At 40.4% G+C, this 14,324-nt stretch overlaps 1 protein-coding gene and 1 long non-coding RNA gene across 6 annotated transcripts in view; one reads left to right on the top strand and one right to left on the bottom strand.

The window, feature by feature from the left end:
* Positions 1-9,097, bottom strand: part of FKBP5 (FKBP prolyl isomerase 5) — a 33,056-nt gene extending 23,959 nt beyond the window's left edge. For 2 of the 5 annotated variants that reach the window (XR_014565771.1, XR_014565772.1), the window contains exons 1-4: positions 8,968-9,094; positions 7,519-7,663; positions 4,475-4,617; positions 2,359-2,473 (exon numbers count right to left, since the gene is read on the bottom strand). Coding sequence is in view for 2 of the 5 variants with exons in the window: in XM_083745018.1 (XP_083601144.1) it covers positions 2,359-2,473; positions 4,475-4,617; positions 7,519-7,663; positions 8,968-9,072 (508 nt within the window). In the remaining 3 variants the exon portion in view is untranslated. Of the gene's footprint in view, positions 1-2,358; positions 2,474-4,474; positions 4,618-7,492; positions 7,664-8,967 lie in introns of those variants that run through there. The other 3 variants (XR_014565773.1, XM_083745019.1, XM_083745018.1) reach the window with 2 other exon arrangements.
* LOC310847386 lies at positions 3,412-13,965 on the top strand. Its single transcript, XR_014565787.1, has 4 exons — positions 3,412-5,109; positions 5,156-6,797; positions 7,181-11,216; positions 11,393-13,965. It is a non-coding gene; the product is annotated as an uncharacterized lncRNA (long non-coding RNA).
* The last annotated feature ends 359 nt before the right edge of the window (positions 13,966-14,324 follow it).

Genomic DNA, 14,324 nt, shown 5'->3' with positions numbered 1-14,324 from the left:
CTTATTCCATGTCAACAAGCAAGTATTACTTAGGCAGATAAATTACTTGTTGCATAATAAACTGTAAAACGTACTTCATTAGTATACAAATAGCAACCTTAAAAAAGGTGTCTGCAGCTTACCAATGAAGTTTCGTTGGTTTGTTTTTCTCATGTGGGAGTTGTGGTCTGGCACGAATGTTCCAACCAAGAGGAAGGGAGGGAGAGCCCTTGGGAACTTCCAGCTTGCTAGAAAGAAGCTTCTTGGAAGACTCCACTAAACTACCCTACTGTTCCTGCAACAACCCCTTTGGACATGTTTTTAAACTTGAAATAAACCACAGACTTCAACAGCTATTTCCTGTAAACCTCAATCATCCGGGATTTAGCCAAGTGGGGAGGGAGGAAGAATAGGTAGCCTTATTCCCAAAGGATAGAAAAGATTCAGAGGCAACATAAAACTGACAATATGCTACCTGCTTTTAGATACCTATCACAAATGTGCCTGCTACTACATGCCTTACATAATGAGTTCAGAAGAAAAACCTATGTGAGATTGCAATCATAATCATATACAAAGCGTGGTTTTTGAGATTGATAAAGGATGCTGTATGGTGTGTCCCAAAGCACTATCATTACAATTATGCATCAAGAATAGCAAGCTGTCTTATGCCAGGTAAGATCACTGGTTTATATAGTTCTGTGCTGCTGACAATGATTGATAGCCACTCTCCAAGGTTTCAGGGAGGGCCTTTCCTAGCCCTACCTACAGATACCAGGGACTGAACCTGAGGCCTTCTGCTTGCCCAGCATGTGTTCTACTACTGAACTTCAAGATCTGAACACTGTAAATGAGGACACTAAAGCCTGGATTATCCGTTTTTACACCTTCCAGCTTTCTTCTGTTTATCAGTTAGAAATCCTGCAGCCAAAAATTTACAGCTGTAGAATTTAAGGATGGTTTGCAGTCATTACCACAGGGGTCCTTATGGCAGAAAAAGGATTACTATGACTCAGAACTCAGGTGACCTACCAGCAAATCCTTCCCTCAGCAGCTAACTGCCCTCGCTTTATAATATTTTCCATTAAGCCATGGGTGAGGAACCTGTGGCTCTTCAGATGTGGCTGGACTCCATTACTCCCAGCTAGCATGGCCAGTCATTGGGGATGACAAGATCCGTAGTTCAGCGACATCTGATTGGCCACAGGTTCCCTACCCCCGGGCTACACCCTCAGAACCCTGTAGTCCTGGTGCTTATTCAGTTGGATTTACCAAGAAAAAAGAATCAGTGTGTTCTAAACTGAAACCAGGAACTGGATAGCAGAAGAGGAAAGGTCTTTGTTACAGATTCTAAAACAAAAACACAACTGTTTTTCAAAGCCTATTGAGTGTTAATACTCAGCTTTTCAAACAAGAACAGTTCTCAAACAACAACACCCCCATTGCTTTTGTAAACTGAGAGAAAATGAAGCTTCATGTGGAACATATATTTGGTAGATTAGATGTTCATCAAAGCCTGCAAGAATATGGGGTGTTCAAAACTATGGAGTTAATCAAATTGTCTGAAACTGCCAGTTCCCCAGCAGATGAAAGTAACTGAAAGTGCTTAAAGTTCTAGATGGGTCTTTGTTAAATAGGTCAAAGCCTTAAAAGAAACATTACGTGGTCATCAGCAAGCAGGTGCACATTCTGATCTGTACTGAATTTCAGCTGTGACAAGAACAGAAGAAACATGGAATTCTGAAGAATCAGGGGATGAACCCCATGAAGTGAGTGGCTACTTCAAGCTGATAACAAAGCAGAGAAAGATGAGAAGGGTCAGGTTTCAAGAATGTACCTGACAAAGGGTAAAAAAGGAATAGGCAAAATTGAGAAGAAGATATTAGAAAATAGGGTGACATGGGGAAATGTAGCTGTACGAATCTGGGCACATGAGATCAGGAGTAAAAACTAATGGTTGAAAGGTGGTTCAGCACAGTGGCTAAGCAACTGAGCAGTGAAATCAGAAAATCTCTGGTTTGATTCATTAGGCTTCCTTTGACAAGCTACTCTCTCTCAGCCTCAGCTCATCTGCAGTATAGTGGAATAATAATACTGATTTTCTATACAGGGTTGTTGTAAACATTACACTTGAATCCTCTAAACAAAGCTAAGTATTATTATTATTATTATTATTACTACTACTACTACTACTACTACTATTAGGTTGGAAGGACAGGTTTTGGAGCTGATGTTTGCCAGGGCAGTTGGTTCACATATTTCTGTCTCTATGAATAAGAGCTGGTAATGAACAGAGATAGCAAAGTACCCCTAGATTTCAAATGCTCCAAACAACTGACATGAACATCCTTGGAGTCCTGCATGCAAACCAACACTCACTTTGTACAGCAGCTCCTTCGTTGGGATTGGAGTATCCTTCACCTTTCTGTTTGATTCTGCGGATGATGCCTCCATTCTCAAATAAATCCTCTCCCTTGAAATCTAGCAGCTCAATCTGAAAATAACGGTAACAACAATAAGACCAAACTTCAAATGTGTGATAATCCACAAGGGTTGGAATACACACAAACACTGGATCTATGGGCTAACTCACATGGGCCATCCTTCTAGTCAGCTGCTTCCACTACCACCCTACACATGACAAAAGGGCTATATGAATTATTCACTCCATTCGTAGCATCTGCTCCCATATTTCTCATGGATAGCCATCTCCTTATCACACAGATTTACCATAAGCAACAAAAAAGCATCAACTGCAAGCAGAGTTCTCATGTGACTCCAGCCCTGCATTACGGCTCTTAGAACCAATAAGTGGGGATCAAAATATGCCCAATCTACAAAGAGTTTGACAAAACAATGAGAAAGAGAAGCAAGCTAGTGAAGTCCCACAATATAGCAAATGCTACCTTATCTGCATAAGGCCTCACTAGAAAAAGTCATAAATTGTAGAAATCTGGAAGCCACTTTCCCCCAGATTTAGGGTGCAATCTGTCTACTACACTGCATTTTATAAAGAATTATAAGACACAGTTTTGATGTTTTGTTTGCATATACAGTGGGACCTTGGGTTGCGAACATGATCTGTATGGGAGGCACATTCGCAACCCGCAGCGCCGTGTCTGCGCATGCGTGTGATGTGATTCAGCACTTCTGGGCATGTGTAAAGCGCAATTTAGTGCTTCTGCACATGTGCAAGCGCCGAAACCCAGAAGTAACCCGTTCCAGTACTTCTGGGTTTGGCGCATCCATAACCCAAAAACGCGCAACCTGCAGCATTCTCAACCCGAGGTATGGCTGTATTCCAATGACTCTGAGGTGACTAAGAGCTTGCAGGCACAGCAGGCATATGAGCAAATCACTGTGCCGCTCCCCCTGGAGGGTTGCTAGGTGCTCAAATATCCAGGGCACAAACCAAGAGGGTACCAATTGGCAAAAATACTCTCCCCCAAATCTGCATTTTCTACCCCAAGCTGATTTTCCAACATTTGAAGCCTATGCCTACTCACTCTCCAAACTGCATATCCCATTATAAAACAGTGACAGCATAGGATTTTCTCTAGTCAGCAAGGTTCTCCCCGCTGTTACATTTGAACAGCAAGCATTGCCGCAGTAAGAGTAGGGTAGTTAGAGGGTAGAAGAGTGAAAATGCTTGCATTGTGCCTTAAAATGTTTGCACAAGCCCTAAGCTTTGGGGCTAGCTATATATCACACAAAAAAGCTAATAGGGCCACAATATTAACTTCAAAAATACACACACACCATTTTGGGACAGGAGGGGATGATTCTGAGTAGGCAAAAAGAGAACACGATTCTTGTCCCCCAAATCATAGCTTAAAATTCTCTCCTAAACAGCTTTTCTCCCCATGGGGTCCAAAATGTCTGGGCTCAAGTAGAGAAACAGCAAGCACCAAAATAATTAAACACCCTTTCCTTTTGTTTTACGAATCAACGGTGTCCCTTGGAAGCTGTTTTTCTTTGAAAGAACAAATACAGGTAGGTTGGTTGATATTGGGGTTCAACATGTTTCCACATAATGTGTGCTATAGCCCCTCTGTCTGCATCCTTGCCAACTCTTCTAATTCTGGTGGGCAGGAATAGGGAGGCAGAGAGATTACTGGGAAAGAGGTGAAGAGTTGCCTGAATTTAGTTTCACCTTCAATGGACTGATGATTAGCGTTATCAGAATTAACAGTGGCACCCCACTTTATTTAGATCCAAAAACAGTATACGTATTTTTCCTGGGCTATCAATCAAAGTGGTCCCCAACTGCATTTTACCCTTTACCGGAAGATTCCCATGACAATATCCTATCTAGTTAACTCAGGGCCTCTCCCAACACCGTAGAGTTTAGTGGATGGATTCATGGTCATTGCTAGTTTGCTTCACTTCTGCCTATAAAACATTGTGCTGCACATCTGCTATTACTGGCAAATTACACTCACTAGGTAACAATGTACTTAGTCAAAATAAAATAAGCAAATAAAGATACACTTACCTCAAAGAAGAGTGTTGCATTTGAGGGGATCTTTGGGACACTGCCAGCAGAACCATATGCATATTCTGGTTTACACAACAAGTGGCAGATCTCCCCCCTTTTCATGGTGGCAACCCCAATATCCCATGCCTTAATGACCTGGCCTAATAACAAGAAATTTCAATTAAAAAGTTTCAGTTAGTAAGCTTACCAAAGCAAGACACAGACACATTTTTAAAAAAAACATTTACAATTTGTATCATTTAGACATGTACAGTGTAGTAGTCAAATAACCGAACTGTTATGCAAAATCCATGATACTAAACTGTGTGTCTCTATTGCTTCTGCATCAGATAATTGCTCGAGTAAGTTGAAGATTATTTTTGTTTATGTACACTGTTATCTGAAAACAAACCAGAATATCACACAAGGAATGTTAAACCATCATTTAGCACTAGCAGCCTTCACTTGTCACTTTTAACCTTGGTTATGATTTAAAGGTGAGCACACATCATGCTGATTCCCAGTGCAAAAACTGACTGCTTTGCACCTCTCTGCTCCTGCCATGGCTGCTGAGTGCTTAGCATTATGTCTGAACCCAGGTTCAAGGTGTGTTCAGAGAGAGAGACAGAGAAAGATTATCAAGCTTGGGTTCAGTTTAGCCCTTGGCATTACAGAAGGACTGGTGAAGGAGTGAAATAGCTGTGATTTTCACACTGTGCAGTAGCAGGCTGCATGTTCACTTTTAAACCACATTTAAAGTTTATGGTTGAAAGCATGTGTGGAGAAGATTTTTCAGCTCATGGGCTGTGGTGCCATCTAGGCAACTTTCCAGGGTGCACATGGGAGTGGTAGGTGGGGCCAGAGGCAAAAGACCAAAGCAAATGAGAATTTTACCTTTGCAAGGTAAGCTGGTTTCTACACACACTTACACACCTCTCTACCTTCCAATCAGGCAAGCAAGAAGCATGATCAGATTTCAAGGACACTTTCAAGGAGAGTATAAAGTAGGGTCTGGGGTGGGGTGTGACCTGGGCAGAGTCCAGAGAGGGCTGGAAGGCTATATATGGTTCCCAGGCCTCAATGTTTCCCATCTCTGGCCAAGGCACCTATCATTTAAGAACTAGAGCAAGGCTGGGGACAAAAGAAAAATCAACGTATCCCAATGGAAAGCAATTAACATGGAGCACATGTTAATTCCAAACATGGCCATATGAACAAATATCATAAGAACAGCTTGCTGGGTCTATGGAGCTGTAGCTATTAATTTTTGGTAATCCATTTATTCTAAAGAACTCCAAAAGCATAACAAAACTTATAAAAGCAAAAACAAAGAGGCAAGTAAAGCAAACCAATACTTTTTGGAAACCATTAAATGCTTGCCAGAAAGCAATGATCTCATTTCTGATGAAAGATTCTCAGCTTCAGTATTTCATATACTAGTTAGGCAAGGATTCTACAAAGCTGGGCATAATTATAGAAAATGTCTCTCAGTGGAACACACTGCAGCTGAGGAGTAGAGCACACTCTCAGGGGGCAACTCCATCCGTATTAATTTTTCTTTGCATTTCTTTCCAGTTTACAGTAACTGCCAATTAATATGCTCATTCTTGTTTGAATTCAGGTATAGAAGACAAACTTGGGAGTTTAAAACCTCTAAATAATAATCATAAGACTCTAAAGGGTTTGTGAATTGTTAGTGATACTTCATGAAAACATTTGCCCTAATAAATCTCTTTCCTGCATTACAGGGAGTTGGACTAGATGACCCTTGGGGTACCACCCAACTCTACAATTCTGTGATTCTATGTTAGTTTTTAAGATGCCACGATCCTTAACATGCTGTTGATGCTACAGACTAACGACTGTGTGCTGATTAACACATACTTTGTTTTACTACATTCTGACAAATCAAAGGAAATAGAAAGATGTCAACACTCTCAATGCGACTGTGTCCAGAGAACAGTAAAGGGAAACAAAAAGTGAACATTCTGTTAATGATCAAAAAGGATTGTCCTAGAGCAGTGGTGTGCGGATCCTAGGGTGTCCATGTAACCCACCCAGGAGGTCCGTGGCACCATTCACATAAAAAAAACTACCATAGAGATACATTATCATTTTTTTCAGAAGTAAGGGGGTCCATAGTTTGGCTTTTGAAAAACAGGGGCCCACTTAGCTAATTGGGAACCACTGCTCTAGAGCCCTAGAGTTATAATTTAATGAGTAGTAACTACACTCTTTTAATCTATTATTTTCTTTCTGCCACTAAACAGATTTCTAGTTATTTGGACTATAACTATAGTAGGACTGATGAGTACATTTAGAGGTCCCCTTTCTGGTAAAGGTAAAGGTAAAGGTAAAGGTACCCCTGCCCGTACGGGCCAGTCTTGCCAGACTCTGGGGTTGGTGCGCCCATCTCACTCAAGAGGCCGGGGGCCAGCGCTGTCCGGAGACACTTCCGGGTCACGTGGCCAGCGTGACATCGCTGCTCTGGCCAGAGCCAGAGCCGCACACGGAAACGCCGTTTACCTTCCCGCTGTTAAGCGGTCCCTATTTATCTACTTGCACCCGGAGGTGCTTTCAAACTGCTAGGTTGGCAGGCGCTGGGACCGAACGACGGGAGCGCACCCCGCCGCAGGGATTCGAACCACCGACCTTTCGATCGGCAAGCCCTAGGCGCTGAGGCTTTTACCCACAGCGCCACCTGCGTCCCCCCCTTTCTGGTAGCAGGTGCCAAAGAAGACTGTTGCCTGAGACTTAGGAGAGGTGCTGCCAATGACCTCTTCCTATGAAGAATGAAGGCAGCTTCATATGATCACACAGGTTTCTGCCATTGAGATGGCAGGCTGAACAACGACATTCTTTTCCTTTGTTGCTCTGTGATTAGGTTTGAAAAGTAATAGCAAAACAAGACATCTTCCAATACTCAGCTCTTTCACTGCTTGCTCTCAGTCACACAGTCTTTCTGAAAACAGGATTATAAACCAACTGTAATTTAATTGGCAAGAACCCATTTTATATCCCTAAGGCTCTCTTTACCTTTCTCCACCTTTTCCATTCTTTACCTTTGCCCAGGCTGAAGATAAATGGCTCATTCCTGTCACGGCTGGAATCAAACTTTTTCCCATTGGCCAGCTTTCCTTTGTAGTGGACATAAACCTTATCTCCAATCATGGGAGACTCATCATTATTCCCTGGCCTCTTCACAATCTAGAATGAAGATATGAAAAAAGAAATTGATATCAGAAATAAGAGCTCATGTGCATCAGCTAACCTATTCCAGAGAGTCTTTCGTGTTAGTTCAGTACACTGATTTGTAAATTTGCGCTCTACATCCATATGCGGGGAATGAGGGATATCTGAAAATCTATCACTAGATTGCAAATGAGGAATTGTATATGGATCGCTTCCTAGAAATTATACTACTTTCAATCCATTCACAGTTGTATTTGATGAACCTCAATCTATTGGTTTTCATTGTTTTCTAACCCAGAAATACAGGGTTGATTCATACAACCAAAAGCTGTTATTATATGTTTGGTCAATCAGCCATATGAGAGCCAATAAAGATAAACAAAATTGCAGTGGACAGTGGCACACATTACAGAAGGCCACATAAAGTAGATCTAGAAGAGTTTCATTATACGCCCAAATCTCTGTTCATCATATGATGCCTAGTCTACCACATATAGCAGAATGAGGTAAAGAGCTTTACCCACTCCAGGCTAGGTAAGGTAGGTTGTGATTCCTTAAGGACAAGCCTTTTAGTTGTAACATTTAATATGTCCAATCATCTAGCTCCTCCTCATCCTTTTACATTTACCATTCAGGTGCCAATCTAGACCTCCAAGGGCTGCCCCCAAACTTAATTTTCCAGGAAACCCAGTCTAAGTATCTTAAGATTTTCAACCGGTTTTTGATAGCCAAGAATAAGGTAAAATAGAGATGGAGTTTTAAAACTGGCAGAATCTGACAAATATTATTAACTAATTGTTACAGTGGTGGGGAGGGATACATCAGTGGCACTTCATAAGACTATTTCCTAATTGCCCAAGGCCCCTAAAAGAGGGATGGGTGTTGGTCCTCATCTGTATTCCTTCTCCTTGATTCCAGGTTTCTTTTGACTTTGAGGTAAGCTTTGGAAGTCCTTTATGAGCTGGTCTTTCAAATATACTGTTCCTTACATAAGGTTTTCAAAAACATTTTTAACATTTTGTGATTTTCTTTCCCCCTCTGTTCACAAGCCTTTGGAATGGGTCAAGTGACGAATAAAATAAAATGAAATGAAGGTGAGGTAATTGCAAAATAAATGTAAAGCACTTACATATTTGCTCCAATTATACCGTTCAATGGATTTATCACACACTGAGAATTTTTGTTTTATTGTATTATGTTAAGCGGATATTTTCACAGCAGAATAAGAATCTCTGCCTTGCTGTAATGGGAACAGTAAGATACTGGTGTTTGTCCAGGAGCTAGAAAGGAACATTTAATTAGCTTCTTCAAAGCCTCACCTTCAGAACTCCTTTGTCTTTGTTTGGTGTGATATCCTCGCCTTGTTCAACAAGAGTTGCTTTCTGGACATCTCCTTCCTTCTTTGTAGCCTCATCAGTTGTCATGGTCTCATTTCACAGACACAACCTTATGAAACACACAGAGATACAAACAATGAACGAAGAATGATAACCTGTCCTACTTGGGTTCAAAAAACCCTTAAAGTCTGGTATTTATTATGTCAGCATTGTAAATAATAAAAGCTGAGCCAGTATGAATAGAGTAATAAAACTTAACTCCTTATTGGAATCCCTGGACATTCTAACAGAATAATCAAATACTCATGAAGTAGGAGATTATAACACACATGAATCAATCAAATTCATTAATCTGTGTTTTAGATATTCTCCATTGTACATGGAATATGTGAGAAGAAGTTGGCCCAGTTATGCTCTCTCAGCCTAACCTACCTCACAGGGTTGCTGTGATGACAAAATGGGAGTGAACCATGTATGCTACCTTGAGTTCCTTGAAGGAAAGGCAGGATATAAAACGTAATAAACACAATAAGTAGGCCTAGTCTTCTTATTAGTCAACCACATACTCTGTCACTATACCAAATGACTTTTCAATGTATTGTCAAATACCACTTAATATTTCTTAAGAGAGGCAGAGCAATCCAAATTCCTAACCAAGAACAACAAGGTGGTAGCTCTAACCCCATACTGCCCACGCCTGCCAGCACAAAAGGTGATGGCGGGTTTTCACCTGACTGGTACAGCTGAGTAGCCAAAGGATTGGGTCCCTTGGGGAATCCCATGGATTGAAAGCCTCCAGCACTCCATGCCTGCCATAACATGCCCCATTTTGAGGCTGTTAGCTACTACTGGTGGTGCAACCATGGACAATACCTTCATATCTGCTGTGGCAGAGCATCCCCAGCAGTGATTTTCTCTACCAGTCTCAGGCCTACACACATTAACCCCTTCAGCCATCAGCATCAGAGGGTTAGTATTATACCTCAAGACTAGCTCTTCTCAATAATAAAACTAAACCTTATGCTCTGAACTACTCATTGTTTAATGGTAACAGCACAGTTTGTACCAAAATGGCCAACCAACTGGAATTACACCAAACCAGACTGTTTCCATTCTTCTCCACCCTACCACCACCAAACTTCAGCATGCAAACTTAAAATACAGTATTTGCATTCTTCAACAGACATGTGTGGTTAAGAGTGTATATGTCTCTGGACACTCTCAACTGGACACAGCTCCTACAAGGAAGACAGGCAGAAGGTAGATCAGAATCTACTAGTAGATGTATGGATGATCTGTGGTAGATCAGAACAGTTCGTGACTCCCAGTATAATAAGAATAGTAAGCAAAAAAACCACCTAGTCTGCCATAGCCTAAAATCAAAGGCTTTTCTCTCAGCCTCCATGTTCCTCATCTGTGGAACAGAAGTGTTAATTGGTTGGCTTTGATCAGGTTTTCTGCAGCCCTGCTGCCTAGTTTTGGAGTGCTGTTAGAATCCCTAATCTATAGCCAGTCCAGACATAGATTTGGACATCCATAAACCAAGCTAGTGGGAAGGTGATGAAGCAGGTTTAGGAGCTGAACAGATATAACAAACTAACCTACTGTAGATACCTCATTAGATATAACAAAAGATTTAGTAAGCTTAGGGACACAACTTTATACAGATTGTAGGACACAACCTTAAGTTTTAAAAATCTGTTTCCTAGCAAAGTAATCAGGAAATGCATGGCACAGAATTAGGAAGCAGTATTTTACACAGAGCAGACATTCAAGTAATTATGACTGTGAAACTTTCCTTTGAAAATATAGCCAGAAGGAAAATTCATCAGTTCAAAAGGCATTACATACAACCTGAAAGAAAAGGCATTCTGAAAGAATGGACAGCACATAGAACTATATTTATTATAAACTGTCCTTTAGCTCTGTCATATATGTTTCTGAGCAACAGTTAACACAAGCTTGAAAGAGTACAGAATTTTTTATTTTTTTTTAATCTATACTCCCTCTATCTAGACTGAGGCTCATTACAATCCACTGTACTTTACCAGTGAATGTTTGACAGCAAGGTGATGTGTTAAAGCTTTATTTAATTGTGACTCTTTTCAATATATTTCCTGACATTCTGAATAACACATGAACTATAAGATAGTTTTTTAGAAGAAGCTAGTTGTTGTTTTTTAATGCTGATCATAAGCCACCTCAAAATGTAAAAAGTGCAATGCTATAACGTACTTAAACAATAAACTTAAGTGTGTGCACATGCGTGTAAACACACATATATTTGGGAACTGCAACCACAAATGTTTTTAACTGATTTCACAATTTAAAATGTTAAAAATTTAAGGCCAGAAACTCAATATTAGGATCTTTGAATGCCTTGGATTGATGTTTGGAGCTGTTTTAGTGTGTTTCTAATTTTGAAGTGGTTCCAGGAAGAACACAATGTGCCTTCTTTGGTAGTGAGTCAGGTATCAAAATAACTGACTAATGTGGTAATAGAGTAATAAAGATTTTTCTTTTCAGAACACCACAGCTGAGCTTGCAGGAAAAAATAATGGCAGCCATGAAGAGCACAATATTACTTAATGTTATTTTTGTTCCAGTGAGATAAGCTTAAGGTGTGTATTTTGTAATAGAAAGCATCTTTGTTAGAGCCAGGATTATGCTCTCCAAATAGGTAAATCTCAGGATGTCAATAGATTAAACCCCATTTGGTTCCCCTGCAGTATAAATCCAGAGGCAGCATGAATCCAGTGTGCCTTATGCAAAAATACAAATACAAAAATAAAATATGGTTTTATGGAAACAAGTGTATCTGAGCAATAGTAGTTATGATGACAGCCTCACATATGAGATTTTCTTGCACAGATATAATTTTCATGCATGTCAAAATGTGTACACAATGCCAAGTGTTAAAGTTAATGAATGAGTTTATTTGCTACAAATTCATACATCAGGAAGTTAGGTATGCCCAGGTTGTCTTAATGAAAGGAGTCTTGATTAATTCTTCATTGCAAATGGTAGAAAGGGTTCAGCAGATTAGCAGATGGTGCAGTATGAAAATAAAAAACTTGCATGTCCCTATATTATCGCTATACTCAGCTAAGCTCTCAGATGGGGAGAAAGTTCTGTAATCGGACTATAACCAGCAAGAATACTCTGCATCTCATGGCTACCCATCATGGTTCTTAGATGCCAGGGGCAGGGTGGTAGGTGTATTTTGAAAGTGTTGTTGTTGTTGTTGTTTAGTCGTGTCCGACTCTTCATGACCCCATGGACCAGAGCACACCAGGCACTCCTGTCTTCCACTGCCTCCTGCAGTTTGGTCAAACTCATGCTGGTAGTTTCGAGAACACTGTCCCACCATCTCATCCTCTGTCGTCCCCTTCTCCTTGTGCCCTCCATCTTTCCCAGCATCAGGGTCTTTTCCAGGGAGTCTTCTCTTCTCATGAGGTGACCAAAGTATTGGAGCCTTAGCTTCAGAATCTGTCCTTCCAGTGAGCACTCAGGGCTGATTTCCTTCAGAATGGATAGGTTTGATCTTCTTGCAGTCCATGGGACTCTCAAGAGTCTCCTCCAGCACCATAATTCAAAAGCATCAATTCTTTGGTGATCAGCCTTTTTTATGGTCCAGCTCTCACTTCTGTACATCACTACTGGGAAAGCCATAGTTTTAACTATACGGACCTTTGTTGGCAAGGTGATGTCTCTGCTTTTTAAGATACAATATATTATTTGGCAAAGTTTACAAGAGGGCTGGAAAAGCTATTTTCTGGTGAGGGTCTTGGAACCAGAACCAAGGGTGGGTGAGCCGACTTCTTTTCTCATTCTTAATGCCATTCTTCTCTCTTTTTCTGCCACCACTTTCTCCTATTTTTTTCTCTTCCTCATCACCTGTTTGATATTAGGTCCTAAGCATGTTTGGATTATTGGTGCTGAATATCAAAGTAAATTATAGAATAATGTAGAAAATATTCTAAGTCTGTGACTTCCTGTTGCATATATAACATTCTTAGGTGGATTTCTTTTTCTAGAAAAAGAAAAGGCTCAATAATTTGTATGACTGACTTGCAAAAATCTGTTTAGTCATGAATGCATATTTTCTGAATTGTAAGAACATTAGCACAGATGGGTGCTTTGTTTTGCTACACTATACTGATTACCAGCCATCTCAATCTGGAGAGAGGAAACTGTTAAATGAGAGCCAATATTTTCAGTTACTTGTGCTAATGTGCTGGCTGTATTTGTGAAACAACAGATATGCAAGAAGAAAAATGACAGAATTCTCCTCTTTAGCACTTTCTAAATGCATTTTTCTTTAGCTGGGTTAAAAATGAGAACTCTAAAAGGTACAGAATTCTTTCTGGGTCAATAACATATGATGCTTTGGCATTTGTGTGTCCTGGTTAATAATCAGACATGGTAGTTGTTCACACTCTCTCAAATACTACCATCTCAAGTAGGGCAGCTTTTGATTTTTCCAAAGTTCCTTAGTGCACCTCAGTTAAGCAAGTATATTATTTCATTTTCAGTTAATACTGTTTGTCTATAACTACACTTTAAATGTGGACTAGCCTCCAGATGCTGGGTCACAGACTTTATAGAGGTTTTCAAAATTGATTTAAAGAATATACAGGCATATTAAGTTTAGGGATCATCTGTAACAAAGTGGGAGAACAAAACAAATGAGCAATCAGCCCCCTTCTATAGTTCTATAAATGAGTTATGTAGCTGCATGAAGCTAATTTTTACAGCTTATAACCAACAGGAAACAGTTTTCTCAACAAATTGATGAGGTAGGGAGAACAACAGGCCAAAACCCATTAGCAGAATCTGGATGTTAGGGATATGACAGATTGTCTTGAAATAAAACTTGGGTCTTGCCAATCAATCATTTTCATTATTAGAGGTTTTCATATGCTTCTATAAAGGACCATTCACCCACTGGAAAAGTAAATTGGGGGTTGCTCCTGCTGGGGTTGCTCCTCCCTTTTTGTTTACACTCTTACAAGTGGGACAGTTTCTGCTGTAAGGAAGATGCCACAATATTCTTCCCCCCTTCCCTGCAACTATCACACAACCAGAATCCACAAACACCACAGTTAGCAGGTACTACATGAACAACCAAACCACTATAACATCAGCCTCCTGCTTTCTGCATAAACTCTAGATGGTGATGGCTAACCCATGGACCTCAATATGTTGTTACACTATAGCTACCATCATCCACGTCATGAGAAAAACAGCTGGTGGAGGGCAGTTTCAGGGGGAACCTCCACTCTTAATATATGATCTATTACCATATTTTTTGCTCTATAAGACTCACTTTTCCCCTC

Source organism: Podarcis gaigeae, assembly GCF_964106915.1.
Source record: "Podarcis gaigeae genome assembly, chromosome: 6".
In the NCBI taxonomy this organism is placed as follows: domain Eukaryota; kingdom Metazoa; phylum Chordata; class Lepidosauria; order Squamata; family Lacertidae; genus Podarcis; species Podarcis gaigeae.
The sequence above is the reverse complement of the archived record's forward strand: the minus strand, read 5'-3'. Positions and strand labels throughout refer to the sequence as shown.